The sequence below is a fragment of the Aotus nancymaae genome, unplaced genomic scaffold (genome assembly GCF_030222135.1).
Source record: "Aotus nancymaae isolate 86718 unplaced genomic scaffold, 86718_ANA_hifiasm-v0.15.2.pri h1tg000015l_1, whole genome shotgun sequence".
NCBI lineage: Eukaryota > Metazoa > Chordata > Mammalia > Primates > Aotidae > Aotus > Aotus nancymaae.
In genome coordinates, this window is record NW_026988427.1 from 5407746 (window position 1) to 5423035 (window position 15290).

Consider the following 15290-nt stretch of genomic DNA (forward strand, 5'->3'; position numbering starts at 1 on the left):
ATTACAAGCAAATGTAGCTGCAAGACAGGAAAATATGTATCACAAGGCCAGTTAAGGTATGGTTAGGGTTGAGGGTTTAGAATCAGATTCTCCAGAGTTCTAAGCAGGCTGTACTTGTTCAGTTACCATGTGGCCTCAGACAAGTTACTAAACCTCTCTGTGCTTCAGTTTCTACAGCCGTAGAGTGGGGGTAATAATTCAGCTTCCAGGGCTATCATGAGGTTTAAAGAATATCGTATATAACAATTGCTTGTCAAAATGCTTAGCTCAATTATTGAATAGTCAGTAAGTGATTGTTATTATCAGGCAAGCCCATAGGCTGGACCAATACCAGGCAATTTATAGGCACCATCTCATTTAATCTTCACAACAATTCTATGGGGTGGGATTGATTTTTTTGGTCCCCATTTAACAGATGAAGAAAGAGGGGCTCAGAGAGATGAAGCATCTTACCCAAGGTCACACAGCTTATCAGGAGCAGAAGCCAGATTGACCCCTGTCACGATGTGACCATAGTTACTGCAGAGAACTGCCTAAATATTTTCCAGAATGCGGGGTCCAGCTCTCCCAGTTGTCAGAAAGAAGCTTCTCATCTTTGAGGAGCACAGCAGGTAGACAAAGAGGTCACTTCAGGGTCAACTAAGAATTCTTTCAGCATCAGACAAACTATACTTCAGATGACTGCAGTCAGTGATTTCATCCAACTGGGTTCTTCCCTTCCCTTCAATCACCCTGTCAAGCTATAGAACAGTTAAGTCGGGTCCTGAAAACTCACTGCAGCCAGTGCTTTGTACCAAAAATGAGGATAAGGTGTGGGCTAGGGAATGAATTAGCCTCTCCCCTATCCCATGCCAGGTCATGAGTTGCAAGTTGGGAATAAGATTTGGTCCCTGTCCATGTAATACACACAATGCACAACTGAGATCCAGTGGGCTGGGTGCTAAGTGGTAGATGGACGCACAAAGTGTAGGTGAAAGCACAAACAGGCAAAGGAAGGCTTCTCAGAGGAAGTGACGTGGTGAGTTGGGTTTTCAAGCATGACTAGGAGTTCACCAAGGGGAGACTGGCTGAAAAGATATGCAAAAGCAGTTCATATGGCAGTTTTTCTGAGTGGTTGGAGCTTTTGAAGTCCATGCTGAGGAGCATGGCAGACTATACGGGGAAACAGAGGAGCCCACATTTGTAGCACGTACACCAGGCACTGTGGGAGGACGCTATATTCATTTCCTGGAGTTGCCAGAACAAATGGCTATAAACTGTGTGGCTTAATGCAACAGAAACTTGTTCTCTCACAGTTCAGGATGTCAGATGTTCACAACTGAGGTGTTGGCAGGGCCATATTTCCTCTGAAGTCTCCAGGGAAGAATCTCTCCTTGCCTCTTCTGGCTGGTGGTGAGTGCAGGCGTTCCCAGGCTTGTGGATGCATCACTCAAATCCCGCCTCCCGTTTCATGTGGCTTCTTTTCTCTCTGCGGGTCTGTCTCCCTCTGCATGTCTCTCATAAGGCCGCTGCTTGAATTAAGGGCCTACCTGCATAATCCAGGATGATTTCATCTCAAGATTCTTAACTTCATTACATCTGCAAGGATCACTTTCCAAATAAGATCACATTGACAGGTTCTGGAGATTTAGTGTGGGCATATATTTCGGGGGCCACCACTCAAGCCACTATCAGGCCCCACGTGCATTGTCCCATGTAACCCTCAGAACTCCAAGAGGCAGATGTTGTTACAATTCCCCTTTGACAGAAAAGGAAACTCACTCAAAAGATTAAAGGCAGGCTTCACCTGAGCAGGGACGCCCTCTGTGCTCTTCGTGTGCCCAATGGGTGCAATTATCTCTGACACACTGTAAGCGCTCAGTTAATATCTAGTGAATAAATAAGTATCTCAGCCCAAGCTTTGTGAGGAGCATAGCATAGGCTAAGAGCCCAGGCCATCCTACATATAACCAGATGCCTGACTGGATTACTTAATGAGCTGTGTGACCTTGAGAAAATTATGCAACCTCTCTGTGCCTTAGTCTTCTCATCTTAAAATTGAAGATACAATAGCATGTACCTCATAGAGCTGTTGTAGGGTTAGCAAGAGCAAATCCACGTGCAGTGCCAAGAACCGTACCTGGCACGATCAGTGCCCAGTACATGGAAGTGGGAAGTATTACCCCGCACTGCGTCCCAACAGGGGCAGCAGACAGGTGAGGTTAATTACAGTGGCCTAGGAGAAGTGTCTGGAAGAGCTGTGATCAGACAGGGTAGCGGCTCAAAATTGCCCAAGGATTTTTGGGGAAGACTTTGGGGAGGAGGAGATAGTTGAGCTGAGTCTAGGGTGAGTAGGGACTTGACAGGGTGGGGAGTGGGAACTGGCATTCTAGGCAGAGACCAGCAGCTGCAAGATCCCGGGGTTGGGGAAAACTAGGACGTCTGGAGCTTGGAGGGCCAGGGTTGGGGCTGAAAGGGGAATGGAGGTTAAATCCAGAAGGACCTTGTCTGCTCTGCCAAGGAGATGAACCCTGATCCTGCAGGTGTGGTGGTGGCTCGTTCATCAGGGAGGCGGTGTGACCAAGATGGCTTGTTGGAGAGTCTAGGGTGGACCGGAAGCCTAGAGGCCGGAAGCCCAGGGGCAGCCGGGAGCCTGCTGCACTCAGGGGAGAGGTGATGGCAGTCTGGCCGGGGGGCTTATGATGAAGATGGGGACAGGGGGAGATAAATAAGCCATGTCAGAGGCAGAAGCTGCCAGAGCTGCTATCTGACTGGGCACAGCTCTGGGGGAGAAGTGGAGGCAGGGATCGCTGCTGAGTCAGGCCCCAGATGCGGTGGGCAGTGCTGCCTCCTGCCACCGATGAGGGTCAGACACTAAGGCTGGTCATGGGTGTGGGGAGGCCAAGGTGCCCATGAGACACCTTGGTGCCTTTTCTGGACTTACCTTTTACCAACTGGGGAAGCTTGGGCAAGTCATTTCACCTCTCAGAGCCTCACTTTCTCTATCAGCAAAGTGGAGATAATAATTCTACCTCATATGACTGTGATGATAGTGTACACTGCATTCCCAATCACTCTTAGCATCTGTTAGGATTGTTATGACTCCTGCCACTGTGATTAGATGGAGTGAGGGTCGTGGGGCAGCGGTCGCTGTGACTGTAGTCCCAGCATATCTTTGCCAGAGTCGCCAACTCCGTGCTCTATTTTGAGTTCTTCCTCTCTCCTCTCTCGAATCTCACAATCTTGGGTGCTAACCCAAACCCCGATTCTTCTCAAGGTTGAGGTGCTTTTGTTGGGCACATGTGTGGGGTTGGTGGTGGGCAGGGTTGAGGAGAGGGAAAAGAACAGGAGGAGACACGCGGGTGCTTAATGCGCCACTCCAGCTGCACATGGCACCGTTTGGGCCAGGTTGCATGTCTGTCTGCTTGTGGATGTCTGGGAGAGGCCGTGTGTGTGTGTATGTCTGTGTGTGTGTGTGTCTTTCTCCGTGTGTATGTAACTGTGTGTGTCTCTGTGCTTGTGTCTGTGTGTGTCTGTGTCTCTGTGTGTGTCTGTGTCTCTGTGTGTGTGTGTGCCTTTCTCTCTCAGTGTGTGTGTCTGTGTGTCTCTGTGTGTGTGTCTCTGTGTGTGTGTGTGTCTGTGTGTGTGTGTCTCTGTGTGTGTGTGTCTCTGTGTGTGTGTGTGTCTCTGTGTGTGTCTGTGTCTCTGTGCGTGTGTGTCTCTGTGCGTGTGTATCTTTGTGTCTGTGTGTGTCTCTGTGTGTGTCTGTGTCTCTGTGTGTGTGTGTGCCTTTCTCTCTCAGTGTGTGTGTCTGTGTGTGTCTCTCTGTGTGTGTGTGTCTGTGTGTGTGTGTGTCTCTGTGTCTGTGTGTGTCTCTGTGTGTGTGTGTCTCTGTGCGTGTGTGTCTCTGTGTGTATGACTGTATGTGTGTGTCTGTCTGTCTTTCTCTCTCTGGTCCTAATTCAACACTGCAGTTCAGGAAATGTTTCTGGTCCCCACTTCGTATGAGCCACTGTGCCGGGCACAGAGAAAAGGGTGCCACTCATTTGCTGCCCAAGGCCTTCCCAGCAGAAGGTGGCTGGGAGGCATGAGGGGTGATGGGGACACAGTGTGCTCCGGTAAAGGAGGAGCTGAAGCAGGCTCCATCTACAGAGTGGGGACAGATTGGGGGTTCAGGGCTGGAGATGAATGCCAAGGAGATGTTGAGAAAAGGGTACATGGGGCTCCAGGTCTGAAGAAGCAACTGCAGGAGCTTTCAGGGGCTGGAGGGGACAGTGTGAGCCAGTGGGGAGAGGCACATGAGGCTGGAGGGTGGCTGAGGGGGGCCAGGGCTGCCTCTGTGGGGAGCTCCTCTCTTGGGCAGGACAAGGGTGATATTGGCCTCCAAAGCCCTACAGAGCTGGCCCCTGCCTTCCTTCCAGCCTCATCTCAGCGCTCTCTCCTCTTTGTCCCCTCTGTCACAGCCAGACTGCTCCTTCCAGGCCCTCTGGAACCTCGAGCTCCTCTTCCTTGTAGGATCTCTGGGAAGCTTGGAATGCTGCAGTGCTCTGGCCCGGGGTTGCCTGGAGCCCAGTTCCCTCTCTCTTTCAGGACCATCCCATCAAAGGGCTCCTTCGTGTGCTGTCTTCAGACCACACACAGTGCTTGGTTTGTGATTGTTTGGTGATTTACTCATTGAATGTCTGACTCTCTCCCTTCTGTGAGCTCCTTGAGGCAATGACTGTGCACAGCGTCCGGCTCACAGTAGGTCCTTTAATAGGCTTGCACTGAGTGGATGATGAGTGGCTGAATGAGTGGATGAGGGGAGACAGGTACAGAGAGAGTGTGGTTCTGTGGTGAGGAAACCCTCCAGGCTAGCGCTGGAGAGCTAGCAAGCTGTTTATTGCGAGGCTCAGGTTGTTAAATTCAAGAGGTGAAACCAAGGGTTTTAGAACGTCCCTGAGGATGGAGGTTATATAAACGGAGTCAATAAATATTGATGTGGAGTCCGGCTTTCATGTTCAGAGGTGCTTTGCGGGGAAGTGGGAGTTTCTCTCCCCGGCCCTCTTAGGCTGGCCCTGCACGGTGGAGCTTTATTGCAGGGATCAGGCACATGGGGCCTCTGAATTTCACAAATCCACCAGAAATGGGGAGACCAGGTTCAGCAGGCTGCCTCGCAGAACTGCAACCTGCCTGTAGGAAATCTCATCCTGGAACTAAACCAGGACTCTCCAGCTCCTGCCCCACCCCAGCAACCACTGCCAACTCTGATCCAGAACCCAGAAAGCTTGCATGTGGAACTCGCCCGCCTGACCTGGCCCTTCCTCCTCTTGTCTCACGGTGCTGTGCTCACCTCTGATGCCATCTTAGGCCATTGACTCCACCCCACTGCCCCGTGTGACCTCAGCACCTGGGACATGCTGTACTCTATCAGCCTTCCCACTGGCCTCCTTGCCTTCAGCCTTCCCCCCGCAAACCTGCCTCCTGTTGCCTGAGAGACATCCCTCTGAAACATAATTCTGACCCTGTTGCTTCCCTGCTTAGAACCGTCACTGGCTCCCTGTTGTCCTTGAGATCAAGTCCAAGTGTAATGTGTTCTCTGCCCCCTGCCCAGGCCCCCAGGCTTCCCCATCACTTACACCCCTTGGGCCAGCCATGCCAAGGCCTATGATGACTCCAGAACAGCCTGTGTGCTCTCCATGTTCTGTCCATGGCTGATGCCATTTCCTCTGCTCAGAGCCTTCTTCCCCCCAATCCTAATGTACTTCCGTGATGTCACATCCTCCAGGAGGACGTCCCTGATGCCCCCACCCCCAGGTTGGTTAGGTCCAGAAGCCCCCTGTGCTGATGGCCTCAGTCACGGTGTTGCCTCTGCTTTTCAAGTGTCTGCATCCATCAGCCCATCTCTCTCTCCCCCTGTAGACTGTGAGGCCTCAAGAGAGAGCCTGTGCCTGACTGGCCACAATGTACTGTCTGAACTCTGCAGACTCAGGGAATGATTGGCCTTCAGTTGCAGAACTTACCAAAATTCAGGACAGGGAGGCAAACTCTCCTTCAGCTAGAACAGCCTCCATTCAGCCTAATTCTGGGGTCAGGGAACAGGTGATGCAGCATGGCGGAAGTTGGCCCTGCTTGGGCCGAATCCCACGGGCTGGGTTGCACCTGTGGCAACCAGTCAGCATTAGACCCTTGACTCTGACAGTCACAGAGGACACTTGGCAAGTGTCAGCACACAGTACTGCTTGCATGTGGGGACCACCTGCCTGGACTGCACCCCCAGAGATTCTGGTGTAATTGGTTTGAGGTGGGGCTAGAGCGCCAGGATCATTTGAAACGTCTGAATCCCAGGGGATTCTAACATGCGCAGCTTCTTGAGAACCACTCACGGGTAGTCCTACTGGAGCAGTGGTTCTCTTCCTGGTTGCACATTGTAATTACCTGGGGAACCTTGTCTTGGACCCATGGAATTAGAATCCATGAGGGCGGTGGAAACCTAGGCATCAGCATTTCCTAGCTCCTCAGCTGCTTTTAATGTGAAGCAGGGTTTGAAACCACTACCTAAAAGGGACCTCCCTCCCTCCCTTTTCTTTTTCCAACCACGCTTGCTGGAGGCCTGCTCTGCGCTCATGCTCTCTAGCCTTGGTGGCGCTTTGGTGAATCAGCCCCTGCAGTTCCTATTTGGGATTTCTTTTCTTTTCTTTTTTTGGGGGGAACAGATTCTCGCTCTGTTGCCCAGGCTTCAGTGCAGTGGTGCGATCTCAGCTCACTGCAATCTCCACCTCCTGGGTTCTCCTGTCTCAGTCTCCAGAGTAGCTGGGACTACAGGTGCGCCACCATGCCTGGCTAATTTTTGTATTTTTAGTAGAGACGGGGTTTCACCATGTTGGCCAAGATGTTCTCGATCTCCTGACCTTATGATCCGCCTGCCTTGGCCTCCCAATGTGCTGGGATTACAGGTGTGAGCCACTGCGCTCAGCTGGGATTTCTTAACTCAGGGGATGTTAGCAGTAGAAGAGCCCGCCCTGTAAAGGGAACCTGTCCCACAGGCAGGCTTGCTGGGTCCCGCACCAGCTCCTAGCAGCCCTTTACTAACCTGCTGCTGACCAGCGGCCACATCCAGCCCTGTCTGGGCATGTCCATACCCTTGTTGGGACGTCTTGCCCGGCTCCTGAGTCTTCCAAGAGACCTGGGACTCTGCCTAGGCAAGAGTTGGGGTTTGCACATGGTCATTCTGATGGGAGGCTTTCTAGGGGCTCCCTCAGACCCTGCATCAGGCTAGAGGCAATGGCAGGCTGGGGCTGAGGCTCTGAACTCCCTCCTGCCCATGCACGAGCTCTGCAGCTGCACTGTAGTTGTGGGTGAGCCTGCGACTAGGTGTCCCCATCTCTCATAGGCAGCTCTCTTAGCTGGGCCCAGGTGTGCTAAGGGAAGGGAAGGCAGCAGGATTTTAATGTCCCTTTAACAGAAAGAGTCACCACTTAGGAAATTGACTCCCTGCCCCCAGTGCAGAGCTGCAGGTGCCAGGCCGCTCCCTGAACTCTGGGAATTTGTTTTAAGAAACTAAGATAAACCTCACGTAACACAAACTTAATGACTTTAAAGTGTATAGTTCAGTGGCATTTAGTGCATTCATAATGTTGTGCAACCATCACCTCTGCCCAGTTTCAAAACATGTTCATCACCCCAAAAGGAAACCCAACGCCCCTTATCAGTCATTGCCCATTGCCCCAGACTCCCCAGTCCTAGTGGCCTCCAGTTTCTGCACCTTTCCCTGTTCTGGGTATCTTATCAGATGGAATCACATGACATGTGGCCATTGGCATCTGGGTTCTTTGGCTCAGCATCATATTTGGAAGGGCTGTTTGCATCTGCAGCTGGTCCTTCACTGCCTTTCATGGCTGAATAATCCACTGCATGGATAGACAACAGTTTGTTTATTTATTCATTAGTGGATGGAAATTTGGGCTGTTTCTACCTTTTGGCTATTGGGAAATCTGGGAATTTTAAATTACTTTATCTCTCTACTCCAAACACATGTTGATCACATGTTCCTAGGTCCTCAGCATTGGTGAGTAGTGGTCTTGGGTGGCCCCCTTTCCTGTACTATTCAGATAGACGGTTCCTAGGGTGCCTGTGTGTCTTCAGGGTATCTCTTACTTTAAGTCCAGCTTCTGTTGATTTCTCCACTTTGGCTCCACCTCTTGCCTGGGTGATATTGGGCTGATCTCCACATCATCTCACCCCATACTGTTATCACTCCAATCCAGGGCAGGAGGCTGATGAGCGTGCAACAGGCTTCAACTGCTGGCTCCGGGTAATGGAGAGAATGGACAGCACACTGTGTCAACAGTAGCTTAAAACTGAATGTTACATGGTATTGTCCTAAAAATTCATACACACGCTCATGAGGAATTGCTCAAGGACAGTGTCTGCCCATGGGGTTTGGACAGAATCCTCCCCATGTCCATCTTCCTCTTTTCCTTTTCAAATTCTTCCCATCCAGTATTTAAAACTGCCAACAAGCAACTCCAGAGTTTTGAAGCAATATAGACTCCTGTCCTTATAAACATGCCCTGGGGTGGGAAAGAGATGGCGTGGGCACTCCCAAAGTTAATTTTAGTCTTTTTCTGAATCAAAAAGAACCTTTCCTCCATGAGAAGAATCCTACCATATTTATAGGCCAACTGACTGAAAGGATCATCAGCTTTAAAAAATAACACACACAGAAATTCTGCTTGTAGTATTAGATGCCTCAGTATCCCGGGAGTCTCCCTGCCCCCTTGTACATAGGTGGTGGGACGGGGTCAGTGCAAGCCTAGAGGTGCCTCTGAAGTTAGCCAGCTACTGCTTTCAGATGAATCCTGGTGGTGACCCCACTTTGTTTGGGTGGTATTCTTTTTTTAAGTTTGCTTTCAGATAGTGGATAGGAACTGGGTCTACGCTCTGAATGAGCTGGAGACCACTGCATGCTTTCAAGCAGAAAAGGGCCATGCTTTGTTTTATTTATTTATTTATTGAGATGGAGTCTCACTCTGTCATCCAGGCTGGAGTGCAGTGGCATGATCTCAGCTCACTGCAGCCTCCAGCTCCCGGGTTCAAGCAATTGTCCTGCCTTAGCCTTCTGAGTAGCTGGGATTATAGGTGCCCGCCACCATCTTCGGCTATTTTTGTTTTTTGTTTTCTTTTTGGTATTTTTAGTAGAGATGGGGTTTAACTATGTTGGCCAGGCTGGTCATTTACTCCTGACCTCAAGTGATCTGCCCTCCTCAGCCTCCCAAATTGCTGGGATTACAGGCATGAGCCACTGCACCTGGCCCCTGCTTTGTTTTCGATTTTTACAAAGCTCTCTTTGGTTACTGTGTGCTGAATATATCCTAGAGGACAAGAAAGTCGTCACCAGTTAGAAGCCTGTTAGATGGTGCCGGTGAGAGATGATGATGGCTTGCACCCAAGTTGGAAATTATTGAGGTGGTAAGAAGTGGTTAGATTATGGGTGTATTTGAAGGCAGAAATGGTTTCTTCTGGTAGATTTGATGTGGTGTGTAAGAAAAAGGGAGTCAAGGATGCCTGAGCTATTTGGCCTGAGTGACTGTAAACGTGAAGTTGACATTTTCTGAGATGAAGAAGAATGCAGGCGGAGCAGGTTTGGGTTGGGAGGAGAGTGGGAATTTGGTTTGGGAATGTGTTGAAGGTGTGTATTAGATGTGCAAGCAGAGGGGAAAGAAGCAGTTGATGTCCGAGTTTGGAATGCACCACTGGTGGGGGAAGGGAGGATGGAAAGCAGGAAGCACTGGAAGTGACCATTTAATGATCAGCCCCCCACACCCCACATAGTTAGCAGGAAAAGTAAAATGAGGGGAAAATCACATTTGAAATCAGAAAGGAGTGGCCAAGCGCAGTGGCTCATGCCTGTAATCCCAGCACTTTGGGAGGCCAAGATGGGCAGATAACCTGAGGTCAGTAGTTCAAGACCAGCCTGACCAACATGGTGAAACCCTGTCTCTACTAAAAAATGCAGAAATTAGCCGGGTGTGGTGGCAGGCACCTGTAATTTCAGCTACTCGGAAGGCTGAAGTAGGGAGACGCGCTTGAACCTGGGAGGCAGAGGTTGCAGTGAGCTGAGATCAGGCCACTGCATTCCAGTCTGGGTGACAAAGCAATACTCCATCTCAAAAAAAAAAAAAAGAAAAAAGAAGCTTCAGAGATTATCCTGAAGAAAGGGGAAACTGAGGCCCAAACAGCACAGGTGATTTGCCTAAGACTGCAAGTTAGCAACAAAGCCAAAACAGAGGCAGTTCCTTGGGGCTGTCCCCCTTTCTAGCACACCACGCTGCCTGCCCGTTCCAGGTTCTGAAGGCTGCATGCTGGGACTAAAGGTGGGCAGAGTCTCAATTTTGTGTTCCTGCAGGTCACCATCCTTGTCAGCCTGGCCCTAGCTTTCCTTGCCTGCATCGTGTTCCTGGTGGTTTACAAAGCCTTCACCTACGACCACAGCTGCCCAGAGGGATTTGTCTATAAGGTAAGAGGTGGTTGGGTAGCCCCAGGTCACTGTCAAGTTCAGTTAGAGGGTTGATCAATGTCTTTTTTTCACTGATGTTCAAATTCTGGTTATGACAACCTCCCTACTGACTATTTAAAATGTAATATGTGTTTGGCAAGGAGTTTCCAAGTTTTCGTGAGGGACTGTCTCCAGTATGCAGTAGAATTCCTCCCCCAGGATGGTGCTTTCCAGGGTCAGGAGGTGGTCCAGCTTTGATGGCACATCAGCAGTGAGGGAAGCTCACTACCTCTTGACATGGACTGTTCCATCTTGGGAAACCTCGGCTTGACACGGGTCTTCCTCGCTCGACGGCTGTTTGCTTACCCTTGCAGTGAAGGCCCTCCAGAGCTGTGAAGGCAGGGCTGGTGCTTCTGAGGTTCTTTGAAGCTCTGTCTCCAAGTCTTACAGCTGGGTCCCTCCCCTTGACTCATGATCTGATTAAACTCCTTCTCTGAAAGAACGAAACCTACTGCATGACCTCTGGGAGTGTCCTTGCCCCTCTGAACCTCATTTTCTCCCCTGCAAAATGGGGATAATGCCTGCTCCCAGGAATTTTGGGAGGCCTTAAAGAGAGAATTTAAGTAAAATCAGTTAACAAAGGGCCTATTAGAAAATGAGCTCCCAACAAATGTTAGTTCCAATAAAGACAGAGTCTGTTTCAGAGCAAACAGAGCTGATAACTCTTAATATTTATAATTACCCTTTGTAGCTCTAATATATCAGACCATTTCCTAGACGTTGACTTAAACATTATCTCAGTTGGGCTGCACAACCACTCTGAGAAATAAAGTTTCTTTGGCTCCCATTTCACATATGAGGAATTACACATAGAGAGTGTTTAGTTAAAAGGGTTTTCCAAGACATGGCAATGATGATGTTTCTATGTGGGGAGATCAAATGGGAAGTGTGCCAGCCTGAAAATATGTGTCCCTCAGTTCTGCACTACCTAGACTGCACTCCAATCGGACCGCCTCTAGCTGGCCGACTCACCTATCCCCTGGTTGCCTCTCTGGGTCATTGCTCACAGCCAATGATGTCTATTTCCTCCATTTTATACTTGCATCTCTTTTCTCTTATATCAAAAGTCTTGGCTCCTAACAACGTTCTTGTAATGATGCATTTGCATTATCCTACAATATATATAGAACAGTCATAAAATAGCACCAATATTACTACTACTAAGAGGTAATGAACCTGGGGACTACCAAACCAACTTGGAGGTTTCTCTGTAGCTCTGTGTGTCCTTAGAATACACTCCACCGAGAGTGTAATCTGACTTCCTAGACTTTCACGGAGGGGGTCTGGATCTGACTTCCTAGATTACACTCCAAGTGGTCAGCAGCTGAGGCTCTGGAAGACTTGAATCAATGGGAATAGTTGAATAAACTGTGACAAATCCACACAGTGGACTTCACTACAACTGGGAAAATAAGTAAGGAAGGCCTGTATCCACGGACAGAGGACACTGTCTAAGATAGTAAGGGTGAATGACCAAAGGAAGGGCCTGCCTGTGTGTGGGAAAAGGGGAGGTGAAAGCTATTTGCTTATTGAAAGAAATTCAGGAAGTATAAATTAAAAAAATTAATGAAAATGATTCCTCAGGAGGAGGGAGGGAACAGAGTGGAGGGCCAGGGATGGACGCAAGGCTTCTCTGGATCTATCTTCCTAAATATTTGTCCTTGAAATATGTAAATGTTTGACACATTCACAAATAAATCAGTGAGAAAAAAGAAGAGGTTCTTCGTTTAAAGAACGTAGCTCTATATCAAGTTAAGGACATAAACGTGCAAAGAAAATAAATCTTTCGACTGACTGTAGATGACAGCATGTGGACCTCACACCTTCAGTGGAGTGTATTCTAAGGACACACAGAGCTGCAGAGAAACCTCCAAGTTCGTACGGTAGTCCCCAGGTTCATTACCTCTTAGTAGTAGTATTGGTGCTATTTTGTGGCTGTTCTATATATATTGTAGGATAATGCAAATATACCATTACATTAATGTTGTTAGGAACCATGACTTTTGATCTAAGAGAAAAGAGATGTGAGTATAAAATGGAGGAAATAGGCCGGGCGTGGTGGCTCACGCCTGTAATCCCAGCACTTTGGGAGGCTGAGGCAGGTGGCTCACCTGAGGTCTGGAGTTCAAGACCAGCTGACCAACATGGTGAAACCCCATCTCTATTAAAAAAAAAACAAAAAATATAGCAGGGTATGGTAGCACATGCCTGTAATCCCAGCTACTTGGGAAGCTGAGGTAGGAGAATCGCTTGAACCCAGAAGGCAGAGGTTGCAGTGAGCCAAGATTGTGCCATTGAACTCCGGTCTGGGCAAAAAGAGCAAAACTCTGTTTCAAAGCATACATAAATAAATAAATAAATAAAGAGGAAATAAACAGTTATTGGCTGTGAGCAATGGTCCAAAGAGGCAAAGAGGGGACACGTGAGTCAGCCAGCTAGAGGGGGGTCTGTGGGGGTCCCTACAGCGTCCACCACAGTCTGACAGTCAGTATGCAGAGAAGGCTGGCTTGAATCAGTGTCAATATCTGGTTCAGGTCATTGGCTTCTTCTAAGTGGAGCTTTGGTGTTTGTGCTCGTGCTGGTTTTGGGAAGGCTGCTACATGCCAGGCCCAGGTCAGGAGCTGTCACCTGCCCTGTGGCTGAGAGCCGGATGCAGCTGTACCCCAGTCAGGGTGACTGTGTTGCTGGGCAGGTTGGGAGCAGTTTGTTGAACGACCCCTGACTCTGTCTCTTTCTTCCCCAGCACAAACGCTGTATCCCAGCCTCCCTGGATGCTTACTACTCCTCCCAGGACCCCAACTCCAGAAGCCGCTTCTACACAGTCATCAGCCACTACAGCGTGGCCAAGCAGAGCACTGCCCGGGCCATCGGGCCGTGGCTGTCGGCAGCTGCTGTCATCCATGAGCCCAAGCCGCCCAAGACCCAGGGCCACTAGAGGCCTGCTCCAGCCAGAATGGGGGGCGGGGTGGAGAGGAGGACCCCCATTGGCTAAGCCAAGCTCCAGTTACAAGACAACACTGTACTCCTGGGATATGGGGGCGGGGGCGGGGCAGGGCAGGGCAGGGTGGGGGGAGGAACGCACCAAAAACATGGTGTGTACTGGAGTTGTCTGAACCGATATTTCTTTTCGTTCCTTGGTATTGTTGATTCGTCCCCAAGTCAGGCTTATGTACAAAGGCATGTTTCGTGTTGATTGTTCCCATGTAAGATATTTTTAAAGCCACTGCTTATTCTTTGTTAGGCAAATGTAACAGCAGAAAAGGAAAGAAACAAAGAACATGAACAAAAAGCATTAAACTGGCTCCATCGGAAGACATTGAAGGGCAGTGAAGAGCACAGACTCCATGGGCTTCTTAGATAAGAAAATGTAGTTTCAGTGGGGGCTCCAAGGGTGCAGAATATGTGAGTGACACAGACGAAGACTATTCGGTTAGCCTCTGGTCTGCAGGGTAGGAACACGGGAAATTAGGAATGGCCGAGCTGGAGAGAAGAACCGATTTTGGCATTTCTAAGCCCAGCATGCACACAATCCATAGTGAAATGCACCAGCCTCTGGTACGTTTTGCAAGATGAGCACAAACTTTCTGGGCCTCTATACTAGGACCTGGGCAGACCCACAGGGCTGGGCTCTGAATGCTCGCCCTGAGACGGTGGGCTCTGCATCAGCAAACGCTGAGGAGTGGGCAGATTTTCTTTGTCTTTTTCTTGCATTTTCTAGGTCCACACCGGATACTGCCCATGATGATGAGACAGCAGTGGGTGGAGAGGGCAGGAGGGAAGGTGCAGCAGCAAGAAGGAAGGCACGGGACGGGCATGTGACCCTAGGCCGAAAGCAACAAGCACAGGCACCCGACTTTTAAGTTTTTGTTTGTTTGTTATTTCCCGAAGTGCTGATAACAATAGCAACTACAACAGGATTCCAACCAGGAGCCTCGGGTGACAGCCAGGAAGAGATCTGAAGACTGGGGCCGCCACAATGCCAAATTATTTCTAAAGGAAGCTGAAAAATGGGACTGTCTTTTGCCTACTTCATTGTGTTAAAAGGGGACATTTGTCCAAACTCTCCAACCGAGTTCTAGAAGCTCCTGACGAGGAGGCAGCATCCAGCCTTGACCAGGCCTCCCAGTGTCCTGGAACCGTATCAGGCATTCCGCTGTCTCTCACAAATGTTTCAGGAAGGCCAGTTCTGCAGGGTGTCAGCTCCAGGACCCACAGGTCCAGAACCAGCTGGGAGAATCGGTTATTTGAGATGTGGTACTGCTTTCTCACGAGTCTCTGACAGGCCAGGTAAAGGGTATTTTTTTGTGGCTTGCTATGTTGCTGAAATCATCGTATGCAACAGCTGGGTAATAAGACTAGCATAGCTCAAACTATCCTGCCAAACGCTCTCATCTGATTTTTCCTCCCTTCTCCCCCAACCTCCCATCACCCTGAGTCACCTGTAAATTCATTTGTCATCCAAAGCAGAATAACAAATTGTCCCTAGCCAAACTGCTGAGCGCTTTATAATTTCGTGGTGTATTTTTGTCAGTAGGTAGCAGAGGCTGAAGTATTTTTTGGTGTAATTCTTGAAATTTTCTGACAGGAAACAAATAAAGATAGATGTGTCTGAGAGTCTTGACCTTCCTTTGCAACGTTCTTTATCTCCTGCTCAGTGACACTGATGGGGAAGATGCTGGTGGCAGGGGTCCCAGGGAGCAGGGTGAGCCCTACACTGTCCTGTTGGGCTGGGGCTAGAATCGGGCTGTAGGGGAACTTCCATCCTCAGGCAACT

At 49.5% G+C, this 15290-nt stretch overlaps 1 protein-coding gene across 1 annotated transcript in view; it reads left to right on the plus strand.

The window, feature by feature from the left end:
• Positions 1-15130, plus strand: part of NSG2 (neuronal vesicle trafficking associated 2) — a 64176-nt gene extending 49046 nt beyond the window's left edge. The window contains exons 4-5 of the mRNA XM_012461164.3: positions 10367-10477; positions 13260-15130. Coding sequence (XP_012316587.1) covers positions 10367-10477; positions 13260-13451 — 303 coding nt within the window. The 3' untranslated portion in view covers positions 13452-15130. The remainder of the gene's footprint in view (positions 1-10366; positions 10478-13259) is intronic.
• The last annotated feature ends 160 nt before the right edge of the window (positions 15131-15290 follow it).